At 42.3% G+C, this 25000-nt stretch overlaps 1 protein-coding gene across 1 annotated transcript in view; it reads left to right on the forward strand.

Annotated features, from left to right (window-relative positions):
- MELK (maternal embryonic leucine zipper kinase) overlaps positions 1–25000 on the forward strand; it is a 132294-nt gene that overhangs the window by 85862 nt on the left and 21432 nt on the right. Inside the window, exons 6-12 of the mRNA XM_089670896.1 lie at positions 90–158; positions 4128–4220; positions 10335–10433; positions 15722–15790; positions 16965–17063; positions 18421–18507; positions 19081–19209. Of these exons, the coding sequence (XP_089527022.1) occupies positions 90–158; positions 4128–4220; positions 10335–10433; positions 15722–15790; positions 16965–17063; positions 18421–18507; positions 19081–19209 (645 nt within the window). The remainder of the gene's footprint in view (positions 1–89; positions 159–4127; positions 4221–10334; positions 10434–15721; positions 15791–16964; positions 17064–18420; positions 18508–19080; positions 19210–25000) is intronic.

Below are 25000 nucleotides of genomic sequence, written 5' to 3' on the forward strand. Positions count from 1 at the left end.
TTAAGATTTTTTTTTTTTTCTGTTTCATTGCTTATAAAAGGCTTTGTGACAACAATGCATAGTTTTATTTTAATTTATTTATTTTGTAGGAAAATCTCCTTATTGATGAAGATCAGAACTTGAAGTTAATAGACTTTGGTCTCTGTGCAAAGCCAAAGGTATACAAGGGCTCTCTGCATGTGTATTGTTTCCTAGTTTCATGTGGTGTGTTGTGCTTTTTCTTGCATGCAACGTCGTCTCGACACAGGCTGCTAGGACTTGCTTGTTTTTTTTCTTTCCATTTGCAGGCCTTTGCTCCCTCTTCTGTTACTTATAATAATTGCAGCAGACAACAGATCTTTAGTCTTCATCTTAATTTTATCCTTCTGTAGAATATAGCAAGATATTTCCGTAATATAGCCTGTAAAGGGTGTGGGGGCGGGGGTTGGGCTGCTTTTATAATAAAATGTAACTAAATGCATTTTCTAGGACAGTTAAATATGCACATATTTTACTGCACTCATAGTTTAATATAAAGAAAATGCTTTTACTTGCAAAACGTGTAGGCCTTGGATGGAGGAGGAGGTAAATACACTGTATGTGTATGCAATTTAGAGGTTAGGCGTAACAGTCTGGATATTCAGTTCTCCTGAGTGCCTTTTTATAAACCATTCAAATTCATGTTTAAAAATATTACATTTCATCTTTCCAGCAACGTTTGTATAAAGAACAGAGAAATCTGGTTGCTATTAACACACATAAGTTACATAAGAATAACATAATGTAACTGAATAGAAGAGTCTCATCATCCATGAACCCTATAGTGGTAATGGTTGAATTTACGGGTCATTAAGAGTTAAGAGTCCTTAGAGTTTGGTAGGTACCCCTCTGATTTCATTCTTGTTCAATGAGGGACACAGGAAGCCTTTAACCTTTTGGGTTACACTGCCTCCCCCAGGAGGATTGGACACTGGCAAATCAACTGTATGATTTCCCAGGATAACGTCTCCCACTACCAGCATGCCCATTTTTTCCTAACGTTCTAGGAGGATGGATATGCAGTATTTTCTTTAGCTGTGATAAAGACTGACCTAATTTTGGCTAGTACTCTTTTTTTGCTCTTCAGTTTCAGCTATCTGACATGGTCATCCTCTGCGTGACTTTTGGAGTACATTGTCAGGAACCCCTTTTATTGCAGGGATAGCCTGGCAGCAACGTTCTGGGGAAGTGTTTGGCGTGGGGCACTTCCCAGACAGCAGTTTCAGGTTTTGTGAGTATCTGAGGCTTTACCTCTTAAACCCCATTCATATGGACACAGAGGCATTTATGTGCTTGGCACACATGCAGGCAGCCTGTGTGAGTGAATGCAGATGCAGCGGCTTTTTGGGCTCACCTGCACAGTGCAGGGGCCTGTGTGTGGCCCCAAACACACAATGCCTGCATTGAGGGCCATGCAACCAGTCTCTGCACACCTGTCAAACTGGGCTGTGGGGGTGGATCCATACAGCTCGTGTGTCTGCATTCTCTTACATAGTCTGCCTGCATGCAGCTCAGAGTGGCACCAGGTGCATAACAGACACTTCATGCTGTACCGGCCCTTTCATTGAGTCTATGCATCAGCTTATTGCAGCTTCATAAGCTGTTTGCTCCCCCATAATCATTTACAAGCCTTGTATTCGTTTGGGGATGTCTAATTTTTTTTTTTTGTCAAGAACTTAACTGATAATTGGTTGAAAGATATTTCTAGGGTGTTGTTCTTTGTGGCAGGCCCTTTTGCCATCCTGACTTTGACTTTATTTTGCCAAACCATGTTTGATTGGCCAATTTATTTAAAAGATATAATAGCTGCTGCAGTTGACACCTTGCTTGTTGAATGCCTAAAGCTGATGCCTGTAGCACGAAGCTTCAGTTGTTTTTGGTTGCTGGAAACCTCTGCTCTAATTTCCTGCATGTGTCTTATGGTTGGTACATAGGGCTGCTTGGCTATAATGCTAGACTGCATATGTTTGATCTGCACGGCCTTCGAGGAACAATCTCTGGATCTTAAACAATTATCTAGGATGCTACTGGAGGCAACAGCACCCATCTATTCAGGGGAAGAAGCTTAAGGAACAGACTACAAAGTCTTCTCCCCCTTTGTCTGCCTTGTCCTCAGTGAAGCCTTCCTTGGCATGAAGATGGACCTCCACTTTCTAGAATTAAGGGTTATTTGTTAACCATTTGTGATTAAAGTATAACTAAAGGGAAAAATTTTTTTTAGTTTTGGACAGAGAGGAGATGGATTAGAACACTTGTCAATTTTTATTGCTGTCTGTATCCCAATTAGGGAGATCCACCCTTTCTATTTGTCTTGTTTACCATTATCATTGAAAGTGAAAGTAAAAACCCAACATTTTGGGTTGTCCCCAGCAAAGTAATAGAGAGGAAATTTTCCAATGGAGACACTAGTTCTAGTGACCTGGGGGTCCTCCAGTAATTCCCTTTTTAATTTGTAGGGATTTTCCCTCAATTCCTGTTTGGGCTATGGGGCAGGAAGTGAAGGTATTTCTCCCCATTGGGGCAAACTTCCCTTACACTAGCCAAAGTGAAAAACAAAGTTGTTGTTTTTTTCTCTATAGTTCTACTGTAACGGCTACAAACTAGAAGTTTTGCTCTGTCCCCTCAGGTTTTCACCTCCAACCTGTCACTGCACAGTTTGACAGATCTTGCTCGAGCACTTTCGGGCCTTCTGAGTTCAGGTGACATTGCCCAAGTTCTGTGGCAGAACAGTTTCAGGGGTTTTCTTCCAATCTGTTTACCATTCCCACACCCAAGGTAATGCGGTCATTCTGGTCCAGAAATTCTGCGTGGAATCCACCAAATATGGCATTGCATCCCTTCAGCAGGAAAACCTGGTTTCTGTGGACATCAGGAATGCTTATATTCACATCCTCATCTTTCCAGCGCATCAGTGATTAATTCTTTGCTGTATAGCCCCTGCACTACAGTTTGTGGCCCTACCTTTCGGTCTGTTGTCTCTATCTCAGATATTAACCAAGGTGTTGGCCCCAGTATTAGCCCTGCTGTGCTCTCTTGGCATCCCTATTGGGGGATACTTGGACTCACTGGCTCTGTTGAAGAACATGTGTGTAATTGTTCAGTCGTTAGTGGTTTAGATGAACCTTTAAACCTATAGAAATCATTGCTGTGACTGACTCATTGTTTGCTCTATCAGGGTCTAGTCCTGGACACTGTTGAGGGCAGAGTGTTCTTTCCACAGAAGAAACTGCAGACCCTTCAGTCTCTTGTTAGAGGTCTCCGGTCCAGGAAGAGTTGCTTTTCATGGGAGGCCTAGGCCTGATGGTGGCCTCCCATGAGGCAGTTCATTTGTCAGGTTTCACTCCAGACCTCTGCATTGCGACATTCTGTTACAGGACAAGTTTGATTCAATCTCCAGACAGAATGACTGTTTGTCATGAAGACCAGATTGTCTTTAGCTTGGTGGCTCAAGAATCTGGCTTTGGAGTAGGGGGAAATCCTTCCTTTGCATCTTTTGGCAAATCTTCATGACAGTTGGCAGTCTGTTGGACTGGAGACAAGTCCTGAACACCCTGTTGGTACAAGGGATTGGTTCTTCAACAAGTTCTGTTTCCTGAACAACATCCTGGAAATTTAAGCAATTTGGCTATTTCCCTCCCTCCCCCCCCCCCCTCCTCCTCCCCTCCTCCTCCCCTCCTCAGTTGGGACTCCTTTTGGGGACCTGATAATGAAAGAATTCATGTGACCCTCATAGAGGAGAGAGAATACAAGATTTTTGTATTTTTATTCAGTATAAATGCCTTTTCTGGGAGACCATTGGAGGACATGGGTCAAACCCCCTCTGTTTTTATGATCAAGTTTTCGGTACTGCTTTTGTACAAAGTCAAAGCATCCTGGTAGTAAATCTGTACTGAAAATCCAACTGAACTTTTACATAAGGCATATGTCTTCCAGGATTCTGGTAAATATTTTTGAGCTAATCAACAACTTATTGTAGATGCTTGTTTTTAATTATGAGTTCAGTAATCTTTAAAAAAAACTCTCTTCACCATTTCAGCTAGCTTGCTTTAATATGCAAAAGGTTTAAGAAATTTGGGGTTTTATTGTGCATTTTTATTTTTCCTATGTAGGGTGGAATGGATTATCACCTAATGACCTGTTGTGGTAGTCCAGCATATGCAGCCCCTGAACTGGTACAAGGAAAAGCTTATATTGGCTCTGAGGTGAAATTAATATTACTATGTTGATTTTCCTTTAGTGTTTTGGTTTTTCAAATATTTTCTTTGTCTACAGTGTCTAAAGCACATTCATTAATAGTCTCCAGTTTTCAAGCTTTGTGCCTTTAAAATGGTAATGGATTCACAGGACATGTCCCAGTGGGTAGGAACCCTGATGAACTATGCAACATGGTTTAATTTTTGTACCCTATATTTCCATGCTGTTTCATTAGTGATCTTTCAATTATAGCGCTAGTTATTTGATCTATTAAAATGTTGGTTTTAAGGTCTCGTGTTTAGTAGACATCCACATTTTTTTTTTTCATTTGGATAGTATAGGGACCAATAAATCTGACAGATTCTCGACTTTAACTGTCCTATTTACTAAAAAAAAAAAAAAATTCTTCCCAGTTTGGAGAATTCACCTTAACAAGAAAAGTTGACTGGTTTTAACTTAGTGATATTATAGGCATTAAAAAAAAGAATAACAAACATGTCATACTTGCCTGCTCTGTGCAGAGCCAGTGCCGACCCTCCTTCTTGCGTCCCCCGTCAGCGCTCCTGCCGAGTGCTCCCAGAGCAAGTAGCTTGCTATGGGGGCACCCAAGCAGGCTTGCTCCCGAGCTGCTGCATGTCCATTCACACACACAGCTGGGGCTCAGCCCCACCCCATCTCTCTCATTTGCCCACTGGCTGTGATTGACCGCAGTAGAAGCCAATGGCTCCTGCTGCTGTCTCAGCCAATGAGGAGGGAGAGCAGAGGCTCTCGTGCACATAGCTGGATCGCGATGGGACTTGAGTAAGTACTGGGGGCTGTTGCACGCAGAAGGTTTTTTGTGTTTCTTTTTTTCCCTCCATGCATAGAATGCATGAAGGTAAAAACCATTGAGCCTTTACAACCACTTTAATTAAAATTCACAAAAAAAAAGAAAGTTTGGGTAGACCTAACATTGCAATGATTTTGTAGAACAGAAAAGGTTTTCAGTTTTTGTTCTGAGAAAGCTTGCTGCTTTGTGGAGCTTTTTATTTTTCTGTCGCCATGGTATTTTTTGTCCCTTGAAAGGGACTTGGTTCTATTACTTTAAGGCTGGCTTCTTTCAATCTGAGTAAGCGGTTTATAGACAGATGGCTATTTGCTTTTTTTTTTTTTTTGTTGTGAGCAGTGGGCTGGGAGACTGTGGTTGTTTTGAGCAAGTCAAAGCCTTTAATATGGTTGACATTATGTGCAGTGCCCAGTTAGTGGCTGGTTTCTCTAACCCAGCTGGCTGAAGCAGAGATTCAGCTTCATGCTTCCTATGGCTGCCACCAAAAGCTGTAGTTTACGGATTGCCTGGCCAAGCCAAAGGAAGCACTGCTAGCATTTGATATGATTAACACAAAGAGCAGTGGCTTTAGGATTTGTCCAAGATGTAAATGACTTAGGACTGATGTGATTCCTCTATCTGAGCGAATTGAAGCAGGTACTTAAAAGTCCTAAAGAGAATCCATTCACAATAGTAATATGGGAACTTCCATTGTTAAACCTGCTTTTTTTTTTTTTTCTCAAACTGAATGTCTCCATGACACCTCCAGAACTTTAGAAACCAAGTTGGTAATTGCAGAGTATATAGTGATCTTCTGACAAGTTCCCTTGTTATATAACTATTATTCAGGACAACACAGAGCAGTCACTTCTAGCTTCTTTTTTTTTTTTTGTCTTTTAAGCAGGGCTACGAGGCTTTTAAGAAGACTAACATACTGAACTGTGACTGTATCTATTTAGGATTTGATATAGCTGATGGGATAAGCAGAGACTTAGTTACTTTCTTACTTGGGTCGAGTGAAGCTAGTTCTTTGGCTTATGATATGGTCAACATTAAGTAGCTATAGCTGTGTGTCACTATATTCAGTGCAGCGCAGGTATTGTTGCCTCTTTGTCTGCCTCTGATGTCTGACATTAGATGGTGAGGTTACAATTACAGAGGCCACTGGTCTTTATTAGGATAACATCATTTTTGGTTCAGTAACAAAGAAAGCTAGGCAGGTACATAATTCATTGGTATGGGCAATATCGCTCACTACCTCTAGAGCAGCTGTTCAGTATCTCTCTAAAAAGGAGGAGAATCCAAGATATTGACGTTGCCCACACAGGGATATACAGATCTGTGCTGACTAAGAGTTAATCTGGTCATCTTACTTTAATACCCTTTAGAACAGCTTTCCTTTACATACCCTTTAGAACAGCTGTTAGTGTTAGGCAGCTCATGGATGATGCATTTAAGAAAAAAAAATTTTTTCAACCAGCAGGTTGTATGAAAAGAAAAAAAAACACTCTATCCCACCATCCATGTATTTGAGGTGGAAGGGGGAATCCTCCCTGCTGAGCCTTTGTATTCTGACAGTGGGCAAATTTCCCTGCAGTCAGAATACGCTGATCAGCGGTGCTGATCGAGTAGAAATTTTCCCACAGGGCGGTTGTACAGAAGTCCATCAGTAAATCGACTTCTGTACAACCACCCTGCCCATACATGAATTGAAATTTGCCAGTCCCTGCTGAAGTGACCTAATTTTGATCTGTGTAAGGTTGGCTTAACTCTACAACCACCATCAGATCTATGCAAACACTCCCAAAATTTTTGCGCACCCTACAATCCCTTCTCCCAAACAAAGCTTCTGTTTAAATATTCTATTGGGACTAAAACATCCTGTACAACGCTCAAGAGACCACGCTCACAGGAAGATTAAATTGCGTAACGGACTTACTACATAAATGCTTATCAAATCAATAAAACAATGCATACAGTATGTCAGTGATAAAACCACAAGTTGATTCGGTGATGATTAAAACAAACATTGCAAAATTCTTTGTGTATAACCTTTGCCAGTGCTATAAAATGCAGGTGCATAACCAACTTTATATAGAAACAGAGAAAGTCCATAGCCATATTAGGGTCCATTTGGCCCAGAAATGTGCAGAAAATCCACTCTTATAAAGTGCTGGTTCTTCACACTTTTAAAATGCATTCCCATTGGGTCAGGATCATTCAAGAGATTTATTTGACCTCTCATTAGAAGATGTTCAAACAAGGCTTTATAATAATACTAGATGGGCAGGAAGATGGATGGCTTCCAGGTTCCTTTACTATTCCCTCATGGATCCATTAGGAAAAGCACCAAAACACTATGTAACTTTACAAAAATAAAAAGGTAACAACAAGCTGTACTGAAAAAGCAAGTGCCTAACCTCGGCACGCCTGATAAACAACCTGTAGTAACGTCTCTCATGTGCTACAAATATCACAAATCTAGTCAATCTCTCATATCACAAACAGTATATACAGACTCCTTTTAAGTGTGTATCAGTAGTACAGTGCCTAGCCCAGCAATGGGCAAGTTACGGCCCGGCGGACCTTTTAATCCGGCCCGCAGAGCGTGATACTGTCAGGATGGCTGTCAGGATGTGTGTAGGCGGGGCAGCGTGACGAACGCGAGGGGAGCTAGGCTCCTCTCACAGTCCGCCCTGAAGACCGGTGTAGCATGAAAATCTGTCTCCTATGAGGATCTGATCCCCTCGACGTATCTGCGCATGTGCCGGAGATCGCCGATCGGCTGCTAATGCCTGAAACTGGCACATGCGCAGATACGTCGTGGGGGACAGATCCTCATAGGAGACAGATTTTCATGCTACACCGGAACGGCGCGGGAACACGGCGAGAGGAACGCGCGGAGCAAAGGTAGTGAATTGACACAGGGGGGACTTAATATGGGGGATGAATTACTATATGGGGGATGAATTACTATATGGGGGATGAATTACTATATGGGGGATGAATTACTATGCTTACTATGGGGGAATATTACTATACTTAATATGGATGACACATACACATCATTCATCTACTCTTGGTCCGGCCCCTGGGTCCAATATATGAACCCATTGCGGCCCTCAAGTCAAAAAGTTTGCCCACCCCTGGCCTAGCCCCATCCAACCTGTTTGGTTACACCAGATGTGATCAGCAGCAGACAAGGCACTGAATTTCCATAGCAGTGTATATATACCCACTCTAACACTCTCCACCCCTCAAGTCCATATTGGGAGTATATCATGTATTAATCACATTAGTGTATCCTGTATTAGCCACACTCCTGCATCTATACCTTGGAATATTACATTTGGAGAAAGACATTTAATCTTGCAGCTGTTGGGAAAAACTAGTTGATCACTAGTTGCTTCCTCACGTTTCACCGATTTACTAACAGGCATATCAGACTGGATGTCACACCACTTCCTAAAGCTCAATCTATCCAAAACTGAGCTCATAATATTTCCCCCCCACGTGCCTCTTCCCCTGACTTCTCGATCAGGATCAATAGCACCGCTATCAACTCATCCCTGCATGCCAGAGTGCTAGGGGTAATCCTGGATTCTGAACTATCCTTTCAGGCCCACATCCAATCCCTGTTCAAATCATGCTGCCTAAACCTTCACAACATCTCCAGAATATGCCAATTGTTAACCAATGATACCACAAAGCTCCTAATTCCCTCCCTGGTTATCTCACGCCTCGACTACTGCAACTCCCTCCTCATTGGCTTACCTTTACATAGGCTATCCCCCCTCCAGTCCATCATGAACACTGCTGCCAGGCTCATCTACCTTACCAACTATTCAGTGTCTGCTACCCCTCCCTGCCAATCCCTCTACTGGTTTCCACTCACCCAATGAATAAAATTCAAAATACTAACAACAACTTACAAAGCCATCTACAACTCTGCCCTCAGCTACATCACCAACCTGGTCTCAAAATATCAACCAAACCACTCTTTTCGATCCTCCCTAGACCACCTGCTCTCTAGTTCCCATGTCACCTCATGTCACCTCCTTCCATGCGCGCCTCCAGGACTTCTCCCGAGCTTCTCCCATCCTATGGAACTCCCTACCCCAAGCTGTCTCCTAATCTATCCACCTTTTTAGATGATCCCTGAAAACCTTTTCTCTTTAACCGCCTGCCATATAAGGTAATGACGGGTGCCAGGCGGTTCTTTCGTTCTGGGAGGACGTCATATGACGTCCTCCCACTCTAACTGCGCATGCACGGCTCCAGGAATGCGCAGTGCGGCGATCGGTGGTGTGCTGTGTCCCCCGGACGAAGCGGATCACCGATCAACGGAAAGAGCCAAAGATGTCGGCTCGGTCATGTGATCAGCTGTGTCCAATCACAGCTGTTCACATGTCAATAGGGATATGCCGGTTATTGGCATTTCTCTCACCACGAGCTGTCACTCTGACAGCTCGAGAGGCGAGGAGAGCTCGTAATCCGTATTCCTCGGAGGGGACATGTACACTGATCATCAGGGCACTGATGATCAGTGTAGCCTCAGCAGTGCCACCTGCCAGTGCCACATAAATGTCACATATCAGTGCCTACCAGTGCACATCAATGCCACATATCAGTGCCCATCTGAGCTGCCTTTCAGTGCCTCCTATCAGTGCCATATGAGTGCTGCCTTTCAGTGCCACCTAATAGTGCCTCCTCAGTGCCACCTATCAGTGCCCATCACTGCAGCCTCATTAGCGCACATCAGTGAAGGCGAAAAATCACTTACAAAATTTTATAACCACTAAGAAAAAACTTTTTTTTTTTTAAATTTTCAGTTTTTTGGTTTGTTTAGCAAAAAATAAAAAACCCAGAGGTGATTAAATACTACCAAAAGAAAGCTCCATCTGTCTCAAAAAAAGATAAAAATTTCATATGGGTACAGTGTTGCATGACCACGCAATTGTCATTCAAAGTGCGACAACGCTGAAAACTGGCCTGGGCAGGAAGGGGGTATAAGTGCCCAGTAGGTAAGTGGTTAAAGAAGCCTATCCTGCTTCAACCTAGTAAACCGCCATTTATTTTCTCCATCAGCTCATCTCTCCCACAGCTATTACCATTTGTATCAATCAACCCTTCCTCTTAGATTGTAAGCTCTAACGAGCAAGGCCCTCTGTTTCCTCTTCTACCAAATTGTATTGTAACTATAATTTCTACCTTAATTTTGTAAAGCGCTGTGCAAACTGTTGGTGCTATATAAACCCTGTATAATAATCACATGTATTAAAAATAAAATTCAACTAATTCTGTTGCCATTTTTTAGGCCGATATTTGGAGCATGGGTGTGCTTATGTACGCACTGATGTGTGGATACCTTCCCTTTGATGATGACAATGTAATGGTATTGTATAAGAAAATAATGGTAAGTTCCCTCTGAACAGTATAACAATGCATGTCAGTTGGATTCAGAAGCAGTTACATTTTTAGTTCATACTTCGCTGATCTAGATAGATATATATATATATACATACATACACACTTTATTTCCACTTTACATTCTGCTCTTTACTGTTCCACACTCATTGAATGATTTATTGACATTTTATAGGTTTCTTTTTATATGCTGCACTTGACTGTTCCGCTGAGTATTTTTTGTTGCTATATGTCAGATTAGCATTGCACTTTATTATTTCACTATATCATTCATTTATTTTAGCGCTGCACATTTATATTTTATCCACAAGGAGTTGTTACCTTTTACCTTTGTGCTAGCTGCTTTATGGTTCCAGCGCTTGCCTATACACAACATTTATATCTAAAACTGAAGCTTTACCGCTCCACATACCCCCTACTATTCTATCGTCTCTTACAGTAAGTCAAATTATCCCTATTGCTGGTGCCCCCATTCCTTGCTATAATTGGGTACCAACCTTACCTCTTACGATTTCTCTCTATGAAGCCAATTACCCCCCCCCCCTCCCCCCCACACACACACCTTTTCACGCTATTTCTCAATCTTTAAAATTTTGGGACAACCTGGTCATCTCCTTTCTCGGAAGGATTCATGTACAGAAAATGATTATACTGCCCAAACTTTTGTATTTGTTTGAAACGCTTCCTGTCCCTTTCCCTATGTCCAAACTCCGTTCCCTTCAGAAATCTTTCCTCCACTTTTGTTTGGCATAGCAAATATCACTTCATTGCCTGCTCAGTTCTTTTCTCACCATGATCTAGGGGAGGTCTGGGGGCTCAAGATCTTGTGTTGTACTTTTTAGCTACCCACCTCCGTAGTCTCACCTCCTGGTTTTCTTAGCATCCCCTTATCAAATGGTCTGAGATTGAATGGCTGGAGCTATGCCCATTGCACCCTTGTTCTCTTGTTACTCTGATCTATGACCAACATTGAAATCTTCTATAGGCATCTACTGCTTGGGCCAATGCTTTTTACGCTCTCTATATGGAGGGAGGTGTAGGGGTAGACTTGCCCTGTCCTCTTCTTGTTCACCTCTGACCAATGTCATCCTTAATCCTAGTCTTCCTGATAGTTTGACCCCGGCCCGTATTAGCCCCTGGGCTAAAGCCAATTTATTCCAACTACGACATCTGGTCCACCCAGTGACTCGAAAGCTTAGGCCTTTTATCAAGTTACAGAAAACTTCACGCCTGCCTCCTCATCAGTACTGTGTTTACCTTCAGATACGGCACTTTTTCTTCACCAAGACTCCCTCCCTGACCCTAGAGATGCCTACTCTTTTCGAACGCATCTGCATTCAGGGTCCATACCAACTGGGGCTTAATCTCCTCTATCTATAAGTTACTTCAAGACACTTGACCCCATTCTACTGAAACACCTCTTTACATGCGAAAGTGGCCCCAAATCCTTCACCAGGATATTCCCTTAGATCAATGGAGTAGGATTTGGGAGGCTGACTCTAGATCTTCTATATGTGTGGTATATAAAGAAAATACTTAATAGATTTTGATGTTCTGGTACAAGACTCCTGAAGTTCTTCATGTCTGCTGGCGATGTGGTGAGTAAATTGGCACTCTTCCACATTTTTTGGCTTTACCAATACATTGCACCTTTTTGGAGAGAGGTCCTTTAGTCTTTTGCGGCTACTTTTACGGGTCCACATTCCATTTGACTCCATCCACTTTTTACCGGGCCTACCTTTTCCAGGCCTCTCCAAACATGCCAAGAAAATATCTTCTTATGTCCTAACAGTGGCCAGGAGAACCATTCCCATGCATTGGCTTTCTACTACACCTCCTACATTGTAGGAATTGGTTAGGCTTGTTGCTGAGATTAGAAGAATGGGAGTACCTCACTGCTATGCATGCTAGTCTTGTCCCTCTTTTTGAGGCAGTGTGGGAACCATGGGATCTTTACATTTCCGATGTGTCTATTCAGATGTCTGTTGCTTTTAGCTAATCCACTGTTATGCACTGACATTCTATGTATCTGCATTTCATCGATGAACTTGTTTTCTTTCTTCTTCTGTTGATTTGTGACTGTTACTACAAACTCTATGCAACTTTTTGTATGCCTTTTAAAACCCAATAAAAACTAAATTTAAAAAAAAAAAATTCAAAAATGCAATTGTTGGGTCTCCTACACAAAAAAAACAGCATTTGTGCTACACACGTTACGTAGCACCATGCATGCCAGAGTGAGATCAATAATTTCAGCACCAGAACTCATGGAGAATGCTAAACTAATGTCCTGTAGAGGCTTCTAAAGTATCACCTATGGAAAATCTAGGGTATTATATTTTTTTGGAACTACCACAGATTTATTCTCTAGGGTGTCTGCTTTCAAAAAAAATATAATTTTGTTGGGTTTTAATCTTCAGGCCTAATGGCTGCGGGACTCAAGTGGTTAAGTGGATGTAAAAAACTGATGTAAACTGATGAAAAATTATCCGTTTTTTTTCTTTGAAAAAACGTGACTGAACTGATGAAACGAACAGTCTGCAAGTGTGAAAGGGGCCCACGTCTGAATTCTAATCTTACCTTTGGTCTACACAGATCAACGCTGTAGCCATTGGCTGCATGCACTGAACAAGTGGCTTTTATCCTTCTGTGTGGTTGAACACTTCGTTTGATTCACTGAACACTGTAAACTTCTGCATTAGAAGTTGCAGCACGGCAGCTTCTGGTTTATTTTCTTTCTGGTGGACATCCGGCATCAACTATCACTTTCCTCTCCAGTCTGTCATTCTTTTGATTTCAGTTCTTTCAGTAATGAAGCTATTACTTAGGGGGTTGTCGGCATGCAAAGATAGTATGTTTAGAAATGCCCATTCCTCCAGACTAAAGACTAAAAATTAAGGAATTTAGATACTTGCATAACTGCCAGTTTACTGCTTGCATCAGCGCTGAGGGTTCTTGAGAGGAGTACACAGAGGGTGCTATGTTTAACAATGTGGAGCACCCTGCTGGTCCCTCCCATCAGCCACAATCTGCCTACATTGCATAGAGATGCACCAAGAAACCGATATGACCTTCACTGGATCTTTAAGTTATGTTAATGTTTAAACATTTTTATGAGCTTGCTGATGGGAGGAACCAGGGAAGTCAAAATATAAGCAGTATAATCTTCCATAGTATAGGGGATCTACTGTTTAAAAACACTCACTAGACCCAACCTTTTTTTCCAATGGCTTTAAAGTGGTAGTTAAGTCTGGGCCCCCTCAAAAAAAAGTCCCCCTTCAAGATAATTGCATGTGCTAGTATGCACTGCAGGACCTTCATCTTCACCCGGTTTTCTTTCCACGTTTATGGGCTCTGGCCGCTTGAATGACTGAGCCATGATAACATCCTTCCTGCATATATGCTTGAAGATTCACGGCACAGTGCTCTGGATTGACAGCATGCTCTTTATGCCTTCAATCTGAGCACTGTGCGCATGCGCCGGTGACATCACCAGCTGCAGAAATAGAGAATATCTCCTAAACGGTGTGCATTTAGGAGATCTTCATTGAATCTACAGGTAAGCTTTTTTTTTATTACAAGCTTACCTGTAGGTACAAGTGATCATATGGTGTTTACTACTGCTTTAACCACTTCCCGTCTGGCCCATGTACATAAACGGCCACATGGGAGCAGAGCCGAAGCAGTTTATAAATGGCCCCCCGCATTAACTGCCTGTGCGCGCTCCCTGGGAGCACCGATCGCTGTACAGGACCTCTGTGTGAGGTCCTGATTCATGTGATCACTGATTGGCCAATCAGTGATCACATAAATAGTAGTAAGCAAGATGTAACTTCCTGACATTGCTTACTACTGGTGAAATCTGTGAATGATCAGAGTCAAATGGTACAAGACTATTCACAACAGCCTTGTACTATGTGGCAAGCTGTGACCAATCACAGCTCACAGTATTTCTCAATGGCTGCAAGAATGCAGCCAGAGAGAAGGAAAAATGATTGCTTTTACACCCATAAAGGCTGTAAAAGCAATCAGTGTAAAAAAAACCTCATCACCCCCGCAAGTAGTAGTGTCACTGTACTGCTCGGGTGTCGCTATGTTAAAACAAAACAAATTAATATAAAAATGTTAAGTTATAGTTTTTGGTTATACACTATTTGGGTTATTTTGGGTTTTCTTTACTAAAAAGATAACTGAATACATTTTGGCCAAGATTTATGAAGAAATTTATTTGCAAAATTGTACAAGAAAAACACTTTGAAAAAAAAATGTTTGGACTTTTTCATTTTATATAGCAAAAAATAAAAATCTCAGTGGTGAATAAATACCAAAGTTTTATCTGTCTCAAAAAAATGCTAAAAAATTAATATGGGTACAGTGTTGCATGACCGTGCAATTGTCATTCAAAGTGTGATAGCGCTGACAGCTGAAAATTGGCCTGGACAGGAAGGGGTGAAAGTGTCCAGACTTGAAGTGGTTAAAGCGGATCCAAACCTCCTACACGTTACAATCAAGGAAGCTGCCATCTTAGTGTTTGATTTGCAGCTGCCATGGTGCTGCATCTATGACCAGTTATGACACCAGCCATTCGATGGATTAACTCTCTGGTTGAGGGTTAACATAAACACACTAGTAACTGTAGTATAATTCAAGGCATGCCTCAAAGTGGAACTTTAGTAAGCAAAAAAAAAAGTTGATGAACAGGCAGGGCTTTTATTGCAGAAGAGACATACTATGTCTCTTCTGTATTAAAGCTTCTTACCTGCCTGTTTGCAGAGATAAATAAACTTATGCATGCGTGAGAGACAAAATCTTGGACCAGCCAATGAAAATGGCTGAAGATCAGTACCCAGAAGCCAGTGGCTGATGGGGAGCTCTGGGTAACCACAGCGGTGGAGTGAAGGTGATTATAGATCTGCTTTAAATGTAATGTTTTGGAAACCGGTTAAATCAATGTGTTTTTGGTTCTGCTTTAAAGTAAACCTGTCCATGGAATATGGAGGCTGCTATTGCTAAGCTCCCCTTCTAAAAATGCAAGTTTCTGGGCTGTAAATCGGACTCTTACTTGACCTCCTTATTTAACGTCTGACTCCTAATAAGTATGTAGTTACAAGCTCCTCTATATGCTTCTTTTAAGAAGGCAGTACCAAATTGGATTAGTGCAACGACGACTAAATGTTTTATGCAGTTTGAGGAACCATGTGTCTTTAAATCCAGTTTGTGTAATTAAATTGAACTCTTAGCAGTTTCACAGAGTTGTTTTTGTCTTACATTCTGCAGAGGGGAAAATATGACATCCCAAAATGGCTTTCTCCTGGCAGTGTGCTGCTTCTTAGCCAAATGCTTCAGGTATGTGTTTTTCTGCAAGGATATATTGTCTTTTATATTGATTATAGCCATCATCAAATATAACTTTGTTCAAGGTTGGCAAGTTCCTAATAAAATGTTTTTACATAGTTGTTAAAATTATTGCGCTAAAAGATGCCGTTTAAGGAAGGAAGTAATTATGTTGTAGTAGAGTTATGCAAAATAATAAGACCTTGATTGACATGCAATAATAAATAAATTAATTTGGTATCCAAAGATAAATAAATATTGCACAAAAAATACCCTGTGTAAAATCCGAGAGTCCAAAAAGTCACACTTTCACCCTTGAAAGTAAATTATATTATACAAAAACCTTTTTTGTGCCAGTCAATGTTTGAAAACCAAAATTAAAGTCCAAATAAATTAATCCTTTGTGTCCAACTTCAACATCCCCATAAATCCGGATAAGGTGTGTACCTCCAAAAAATGGAAAAACTAAATACTGCATTACCTTCAATGTCAACTGGTATATACTTTGCCAAACAATAAGTATATACTTAACAAAATATGTGCAAAATGAATCAAAACAAGATTCAAATCGCGAGCAACACGTGAATCGTGAAATCACTCAGTGTACACTATAAATAAATATTTATAAATGTGAACAATCAGTGTACACTCACAAACCAAAAATAAATTTAAATAAAATTAAATCAATAAAACAAATGAAATAAAATTATATAAATTGTGAACACTTCTATAAAGCTGAAATGCATACAATTACCCTCATTAGAGTAATAGCAAGCCTTTACAGAGTACACCCTGGACTCTCACTCCAGTGTTGTAGTCACTCCCTGGACTCCAATATGTTACAGATGGGGTTCCAATCCTTAGGCAAACATCTTATAACTCCATCTTCATTAATAGAAAAAGAAGCCCATGTAGTGTGGTATAGGAAGTATAGAACATTTATTAGTAGTGCTTACATTTAGGGATCTCATCAATCAGCAGCATATTCCCATGACATAGCCTGAGCAGCTTCCTGGAACGTTATACTGCTTTTTCCAATAGTAAAATAGTTAGAGGCTAGGTGGAGGAAGAGAACAATGGCAACTTAGTGGTAAAGGCCCTCTTTAAGCAACCTGAAATGGGCTGTAATGGTATGATTAACACCCATGCAAGGTAATTGTATACTTTTTGTTTGTTTGTTTTGTAGGTGGATCCCAAGAAGAGGATTTCTGTGAAGCATCTTTTAAACCATCCTTGGCTTATGCAAGGGTATAACTGTCCTGTGGAATGGTACAGTAAATGCCCTGTGAGTTTTTATGACACTTGGATAGCCTTTTACGTGCCTTCTAAAATACAGGAAACTATCCAGATGCTGTTTTGCTCATTTTCAAATGAATTTGAAGGCATAAAGTTAACGGATTGCACTTAAAGTAAAACACAAATTGACATTTGTAATCTGAATCTCAACTCTTGAATTGTTATAGCGCAGCCTTACTTTTGCTGGGTGCGTTTTTAGTCTGAGGTGGCTCCCGACAATCAAGAGATTAAAGCTAAACACAAGGGGTCTAGGAACTGTCCATTATTACTTGTCCAGTATCCCATTCTATTAGGCTCAAACGCTATTCTCTTCTCCCCAAAGCTCTGGCTTGTGGGTGGTCTCTCGATATCATCAAATCACATTATCAGTCCTGCAATGTATAAGGAGGGGGCGAGCATATCCTCATGACCAGCTTAGATAGGACAGATGCGATTTCTCCAGCGCTCTAGGACCCAGACTGGTGGCGAGTAGATGGAACCAAAACCAGAAAAAAACTATCACCAGTGTATTTAAAGGTTGTGCAGCTCCAAACAAGGCTGGGGAAGCCCGACCGATACTGCAAAATGAAACAAAAAACAAGAAGCGCACCAACCTTGCGCATTACCTCAGTAACCAAATTTATTAATTGAAGAATGGTACTGTCAAACCGCGAATAAAATCAGGCATGTAGTCCTCAAAGGGACTTCAAAGATGAGCCAGCGCAAATCCCATCATGGGGGTAGACACTCAGTACAGCTGACGCGTTTCGAAGGCCAAGTCCTCCATCAGTAGCTCTGATGAAGAGGGCATGGCCTTCGAAACGCGTCAACTGTTCTGAGTGTCTACCCCCATGATGGGATTCACACTTCTTGTTTTTTGTTTCACTTTGCAGCTTAGATAGGAGGCAGCACTGGACTGGTCACACAAATGGAGACACTTTTTTTTTTTAAGAACATCCTTGCTGGTCGTATAATGTCTCTGGCTCCCCATTCACAGCCACGTTAATAGAACTCCCCTGCACACCTGGAGCCCATTCCCACTTGTAGCCCATTCCCACTTGTAGCCTGGAGAGGGTTCCTAATCCAATGTAAGGTGTTCCTTATCTGTGACAAGTTTCTACAGAGCAATGACATACAAATATTAGCGTTGGTGGGTGGGAAAGCTTCCTTGCAATGCTGCATTTTGTTTGAAGTTATTCAAGTTCATGAAAGCACCATCAAATGTTAGGAAGAATAAATTTGATCCTTTCCGGTTTAAACAAAATTCTACAGGTGTAAGTGCATCTTAAGGGTTAGTTTCTTTCAAGCCTTTTAATCTTCTTCCTTTTTTTTTTTTTTTTTTCTTTCTAATCTCTTTTTATCTTTAGCTTGGCTACATGGATGAAGACTGTATTACAGAGATGTCAGTTTACTTCAAGCACAGTAAACCTAGCATGTCAAACCTGATATCTGAGGTAATTCCCTGTCTTATACTGGCCTCAGGGATGTATCAATAGAACTTTGCTATCCGTAACTCTGATTTTCCATATAAACAAAGATTCACTGATCAGTTTCCATTAGATGGCACTCTGGTCTTTGGTTTAATGATTTGCTTGTATATTTAAACTTTTTTTTCCCCCATTGTATGAGTCCAAGTGTTCTAAATAAAATAAAGCATCTGTTGTTTTTAGGCTGCTTAGCTTGTGGGTAAAAAGTTATTCCCGATAGGTGTATAAAAAGAAAAATTAAGTCCGAAGCCTTTTGTAACATCCCTAGGTGCTCTTCACCCTCAAAGTGCTTGTGATGGCTAAATGAAAGAGTTGCCTTGGTTTCCTGCCTAATTAACCCACCTGGGGGCCAGATCAGTGCACTGGAACAGACATTCTTGTCTCATTCACCTACAAAATCACAGGTCTTATTATTTTTATTCAGGTGATGAAAAGGGTTCCGCCGAAGATAAAACCATGATGGCTTTGTCTTGTTTGCTTTATATCTTTTTGTTTTGTCTTGTCTTACAAATCCTTATTCATAAATTGGTTATGTTGCAGTGGAATTATGACCATACAACGGCCAGCTATTTATTGCTTCAAGCAAAAAAACGTCACGGAAAAGCCGTTCGTTTGATACGCTCTTCAGTCATTTTGGAGCCCTCTGCCTCCAGCTATAAGGAACGTGGGGTGAGTGTTCCTGTTATGAAAAACGTTTAAATGGAAGATTCCTGTTGTTTTTGGTACTGAATCCATCACTGTCAAATTTTGAAATTCTGCAATTTTTTTTTATGTTTGGAGTCATCTTCTGGATCCACTCAGATTTTTCTTGTATGTGCAACTGCTCCGCCCCTGATCATGTCACTGCTGAACACTTGCATGAAGCTGTAAATGGGCTTTCTTTGTTGTCCACTGAGAGACACAGAATTTCTTAGACTGTGGGTTTATCCTGCTCAAAAAAGGAAAAAAAAAAAGAAAGAAGTTGACCAACGGGCTAATCCCTGACAAAAATTATGAATCATTATTTGCTAGTATTCTTTAGAAAGTAGACATGTTTTCTTCATCTCTGTTGGTCCTGAACATGGGTCTGGATGTGGCCCTTTGCTTGCCTTTATCTGGCATATGGGGGCACTATTCCTCTCACTGACACCAATGATGGGACACAATTCCTTCCACTAACACCAGAGATGGGGAACTAATTCTTCCACTGACACCAGTTATGGGGCACTATTCCTCCCAGGAACACCAATGATGTAATTTTTTTCCTCCCACTGACCATCAAGCCTATGGCATTTTTAACTCCTGCCAATGTCAGGGTATTTTCTACTCCAGCTGGCCTCAGTCCAGCCCCCCTAAAGTTTTTTTTTGAAGGGCAGTAAACTGGCCCTTTTGTTTTGAAAGTTTGGAGACCCCTGGTCTTCAAGATAGATATATATAGATAAATGTAGATATATCTATATATACAGTATAGATAGATATATAGATAAATATAGATATATAAATATGATGGGTTTTTTTTATTATGAACCGCTGGTAGATTAATGCTAAATACTGCAAATCGTGGCTTTCTCCAGTCAGCCAACAATTGCAGGTTTTCCCAATTTTATACCTGTGTTCTCTCTGTCTGGCACAGTAAAAAACTGTTAACTGATTCTCGGACTTTATCAATCCATTGATCAGACGCACAGACTTCTCCATTAGCTCAATCCCCCATTCCAGTCTGTAGAACCTAATAAAATTGTCACCCTTGCAAGCTTGAGCAATTAGAAGAACTAACAGAATCGCAGTCGTAAGTAGCTCAGCAGAAGAAAATAGGCAATACACATTTCAGATAGACCGCTTATGAGCTAAGATTCTAAGACTTCAGCATGATTTTTAATTGCTAATTCACCTTAATCAGTTATTGGGATAGCATTTGGAACCCACATATTCCTATGCTAGGAGGTTCCAGAGTGGATTAGGCCTCCACACCCCTCCTATGAAAAATAGATATCTGAGATCTGTCATATCTGTATTCTAAATTCATGCTGGACAATAATTTGCATGGTAACCGAGTGTAAATGGTCCATATTCAGAAATCTGAATATGTATAAGATTGTATTTGGGAGTTGGTCATCAACGTGGTGCCCTCCCATCACCCATCCCTTAAACCGGACATTTTGTCAGATGGTCTCTGTCACACCCCTTTGATATCATAGAAAAGGGACTGGCAGGACCTGTTACAGAAGCTCTCGTTTTAACATCAACCCAGGAACACCCAAGAGAACCACGGCAAAGGTTTTGCTTTGGACGATTGGATTCTGCTAAAACCAGGACTTTGCAAGTATTCTCCATTTTCATTTCCTTTTTATTTCTCTGTTGCGTTATTGTTCTTTTTATAACTTCCTTTTCTGTAAATATTTTAATTGCACCATTTGACCTTTTCCTTATTAACCACTTCCCGTCAGGCCCATGTATATAAACAGCCGAACGGGAACAGTGCAGGAGCGGGTTGCTGTTCATAAACATTGGCCAATCAGTGATCACATGAATAGTAGTAAGCACGATGTCACTTCTGACATCATTACATACTGCGTGTGAAATCTGTGAATGACCACAGAGATCTTGTGGTACAAGGCTATTCACAACAACCTTGTGCCATGTGACAAGCTGTGACCAATCACAGCTCGCACAGTATTTCTCAATGGCTGCAAGAATGCAGCCAGAGAGAGAGAAATGATTGCTTTTATGGGTGTAAAAGCAATCGGTGTAAAACAAAAAAAAAAAACACCCCACATGTAGTACAGTGTCACTATGGTGACACTGTACTGCTAGGGTGACAGTTTGTTTAAAAAAAAAAAAAATAAAATGTAAATTTTTTTTTTTCCTTTTAAATAATTTTTGGTTATAAACTAATTTTTTTTTTCTTTACAAAAAGATAACTGAATAAATTTTGGCCAAGATTTATGAAGAAAGATTATTTATTTGCAGAAAAAAAGAAAAACACTTAAAAAAAAAAAAAAAAGTTTTGGACTTTTTCATTTATATAGCAAAAAAAATAATCCCAGTGGTGAATAAATACTACCAAAATAACATTTTATCTGTCTCAAAAAAATGCTAAAATAATTCATATGGGTACAGTGTTGAATTGTCATTCAAAGTGTGACAGTGCTGAAAGCTGAAAATTGGCCTGGACAGGAAGGGGGTAAAAGTGTCCGGACTTGAAGTAGTTAAACCCTATTTTGAAACGTGTTTGCATTAAAAGCCTTAGCGATAATTTTAACTAAATAATCCCTGTCTCTTGAAGAGTGCTGCTGTATAGAATAATCCACTGAATATACCTGTCTGTGGTGACCAGGACCATATCTGTCCTAGGCGTTTGCCTAGGGCAGCATTTTTCAGGGCGGCGCTGCTCCAGACAGAAGGGACTAGGGCCTGCCAGGGCGGGAGAGCTTGGCAAGGCTCTGGAGGGAGGCAAGATTTAGGCAGGGGGACGGGCTCGGCAGTTCTCGAGCAGGGACCATTGGGGTTGGCAGTGCTCGGGCGGGGGCATCGGGCTCAGCAGTGCTCAGGTGGGCTCGGCTGACCATCTCCTCTCTGTAGTCTCCTGTATCCCTGTCCGCAGCCTCTGACCGTCGCCTGTATCCCTGTCCGCAGCCTCTGACCGTCGCCTGTATCCCTGTCCGCAGCCTCTGACCGTCGCCTGTATCCCTGTCCGCAGCCTCTGACCGTCGCCTGTATCCCTGTCCGCAGCCTCTGACCGTCGCCTGTACCCCTGTCCGCAGCCTCTGACCGTCGCCTGTACCCCTGTCCGCAGCCTCTGACCGTCGCCTGTATCCCTGTCCGCAGCCTCTGACCGTCGCCTGTATCCCTGTCCGCAGCCTCTGACCGTCGCCTGTATCCCTGTCCGCAGCCTCTGACCGTCGCCTGTATCCCTGTCCGCAGCCTCTGACCGTCGCCTGTATCCCTGTCCGCAGCCTCTGACCGTCGCCTGTATCCCTGTCCGCAGCCTCTGACCGTCGCCTGTATCCCTGTCCGCAGCCTCTGACCGTCGCCTGTATCCCTGTCCGCAGCCTCTGACCGTCGCCTGTATCCCTGTCCGCAGCCTCTGACCGTCGCCTGTATCCCTGTCCGCAGCCTCTGACCGTCGCCTGTATCCCTGTCCGCAGCCTCTGTCCGCAGCCTCTGACCGTCTCCTGTGGCAGAGCCTAAAGAGGAAGGGGTGAAGTTTACAGATTAAGGGGTGGATCATAAAAAGGAAGGGGAGGGACACATTTAGAAAGGGGGAGGGGGGGGGCGCCTGATTCTAGTCTTGCCTAGGGCAGCACAAATCCAAAATACACTACTGGTGGTGACTGTGTGTGTGTGTTGTTTATTCACATTTGTTCTTGCTAACATTGTGAAGGGTTGATGGGCCCAAAGCTATCTGGTGGCAGTTTGGCGTTTTTAAGAGTTCATTGCTAATTAACCTAACCCAGTGACAATCTCTCTCAGGCTGCTGGCATCTAGATTGTGGTCCCGCAAGCTGGAAAATCTCTGTGCAGGTTGCATCTGAGAGTGGCATTGTTGCGTGGTGTGAGAGTGGTGGGTTCTTTTTCACAAGTTGGTGAGACGGGCTGGGGTCGGGATCCGCGTTTGTCACAGTGACAACCAGCCACACAAACAACAATTCAATCACTCTTGCTTCAAAAAACAGTCTAGGGTTTTTTTCTCCTGTTTGTTGCTGATAAAACGTGTAACAGGAGAGGGGTTGGGGCATGGGATACACCAAAATAGTTGGCTGCGGGAGGACAATCTTCTCCTTAAAGCAGCATTAAACCTTTGTTTTTTTGCTAAAATAACAAGCATGGTATACTTAGAGCAGCCCGGATCCTCCTCCTTCTGGGGTCCACCGCTTGCACTCCAGGCTCCTCCTCTTCGGTGGGTGCCCCCATGGAAAGCCGCTTTCTGGGGGGGCTCCCGAGCTGCCCTATCTGTGTCCATTGACACAAAGCGGGCGTCTCAGCCCTGCCCCCCTGCTGGCTCAGCACAGCATTTGATTGACAGCAGCAGAAGCCAATGGCTCCCACTGCTATCAATCTGCCCAGGGAGGAGGGAAACGGCAGCTAGAGTTGCTGCACTTGTGCACCCCGCTTGATCAGATCAGGCTCAGGTATGTATAAGGGGGAGCTGGGGGAGATCCTGCAGTACAGAAGGTTTTTCTCCTTCATGCATAGAATGCATGCATGAAGGTGGAAAACCTTAAGACTTTAGAACCAGTTTAAGCAACTGTGAATATTGGACAGTGTAAGGCCTCAAATTCAAGTGAGGACAAGTGTGTGTTTTTTTGTTTTTTTTTTTGCCATCTGATTTCCCTCACCACTGCACAGCTATTGGTACCCAGTGCAATCCCAGGAATACTGCACAGTACAGGAGGGCATTCTTCTCTAAGCTCACAGTCCAGGGCACAGCTGACAATGGGGACTGGCCAGTATCTGAGACCCGGTCAGAGCAGTCTCAGTCCAAGCAACCTCTGGCAATTATATCCGAAAAGCACAAAGTCCCCAGGAATCAATTCAGGGTCATTACAAGTCTCCAGGACAGCTGCCACCTTCTAGCCTCCTCTGAATACAACCCAGTGAGCGAGACAGTCTTTCTTTAGACCAGATACCTTTTTGAAGTCCTGCAGTCAGTTCCAGATTATTTCCAAATCCAAGCTCTGCCACCCTGAGACCTCCCAGAACAGCAACACAGTCCACAGGGTGCCTCAGGGTGCTGGCTGCCACCGCTCCCAGGGCTTCCAGGTTCACGGGCTCTGACAGTTTGGCTAAGCCGCATTGACATTACAGCACAGAGCTCTGAAGGAACAGCACGAGCATGCTGTTTCTTCAGAGCCCATGCACCAGTGACGTCACTGGCTGCTACACAAGTAAATATCCTGTAAACTGCACATTTAGGAGATCTTTACAGTACCTACAGGTAAACCTTAATATAGGCTTACCTGAAGGTACAAGATAAACAAAAGGACTTTACTACCACTTTACCACTTTATTTACAATGGGCTGTATGTGATATGGACACCAAGTGTTTTTGTGCGTGACCTCTGCTTCATGCAGAAGGGACTGAGAGCTGAGAGGCACTAAGCACTGCTTTACTTTTGGTAGTTGTGCCTGGACCACTTTTTTATTTTTTATTTTTTAACTTCCTTTCTCATGGGAGTTGGGGGACACACTTTCCCTAAGGCACCTGGGCACACTTACAAGAGTGCACACGATGTTGTTCTTTCTGTCCTTGTTTTTGTGGAAGGGATTGAAAAGCACGGGCTTTGGTTTGTTGAGTGTTTTTGCACACAGCTGCCCCGAGCTTCTTTTCGGGTCTCCCGCTGGCACTCTGGCTCCTCCCCCTCGAGCAGTGCCCTCAGTTAAAACTGCTTTCCCTTGGTGCACTGCTGCGTGCTCACTCCTGAGTCGCTACTCTATGCATCCATAAGACGCTAGAGCCGCAGCTCAGTCCCACCCCTGCT

This window comes from Staurois parvus, unplaced genomic scaffold, assembly GCF_062004578.1.
Source record: "Staurois parvus isolate SC_StPar_1 unplaced genomic scaffold, SC_StPar_1.0 ptg000096l, whole genome shotgun sequence".
Classification (NCBI taxonomy): domain Eukaryota; kingdom Metazoa; phylum Chordata; class Amphibia; order Anura; family Ranidae; genus Staurois; species Staurois parvus.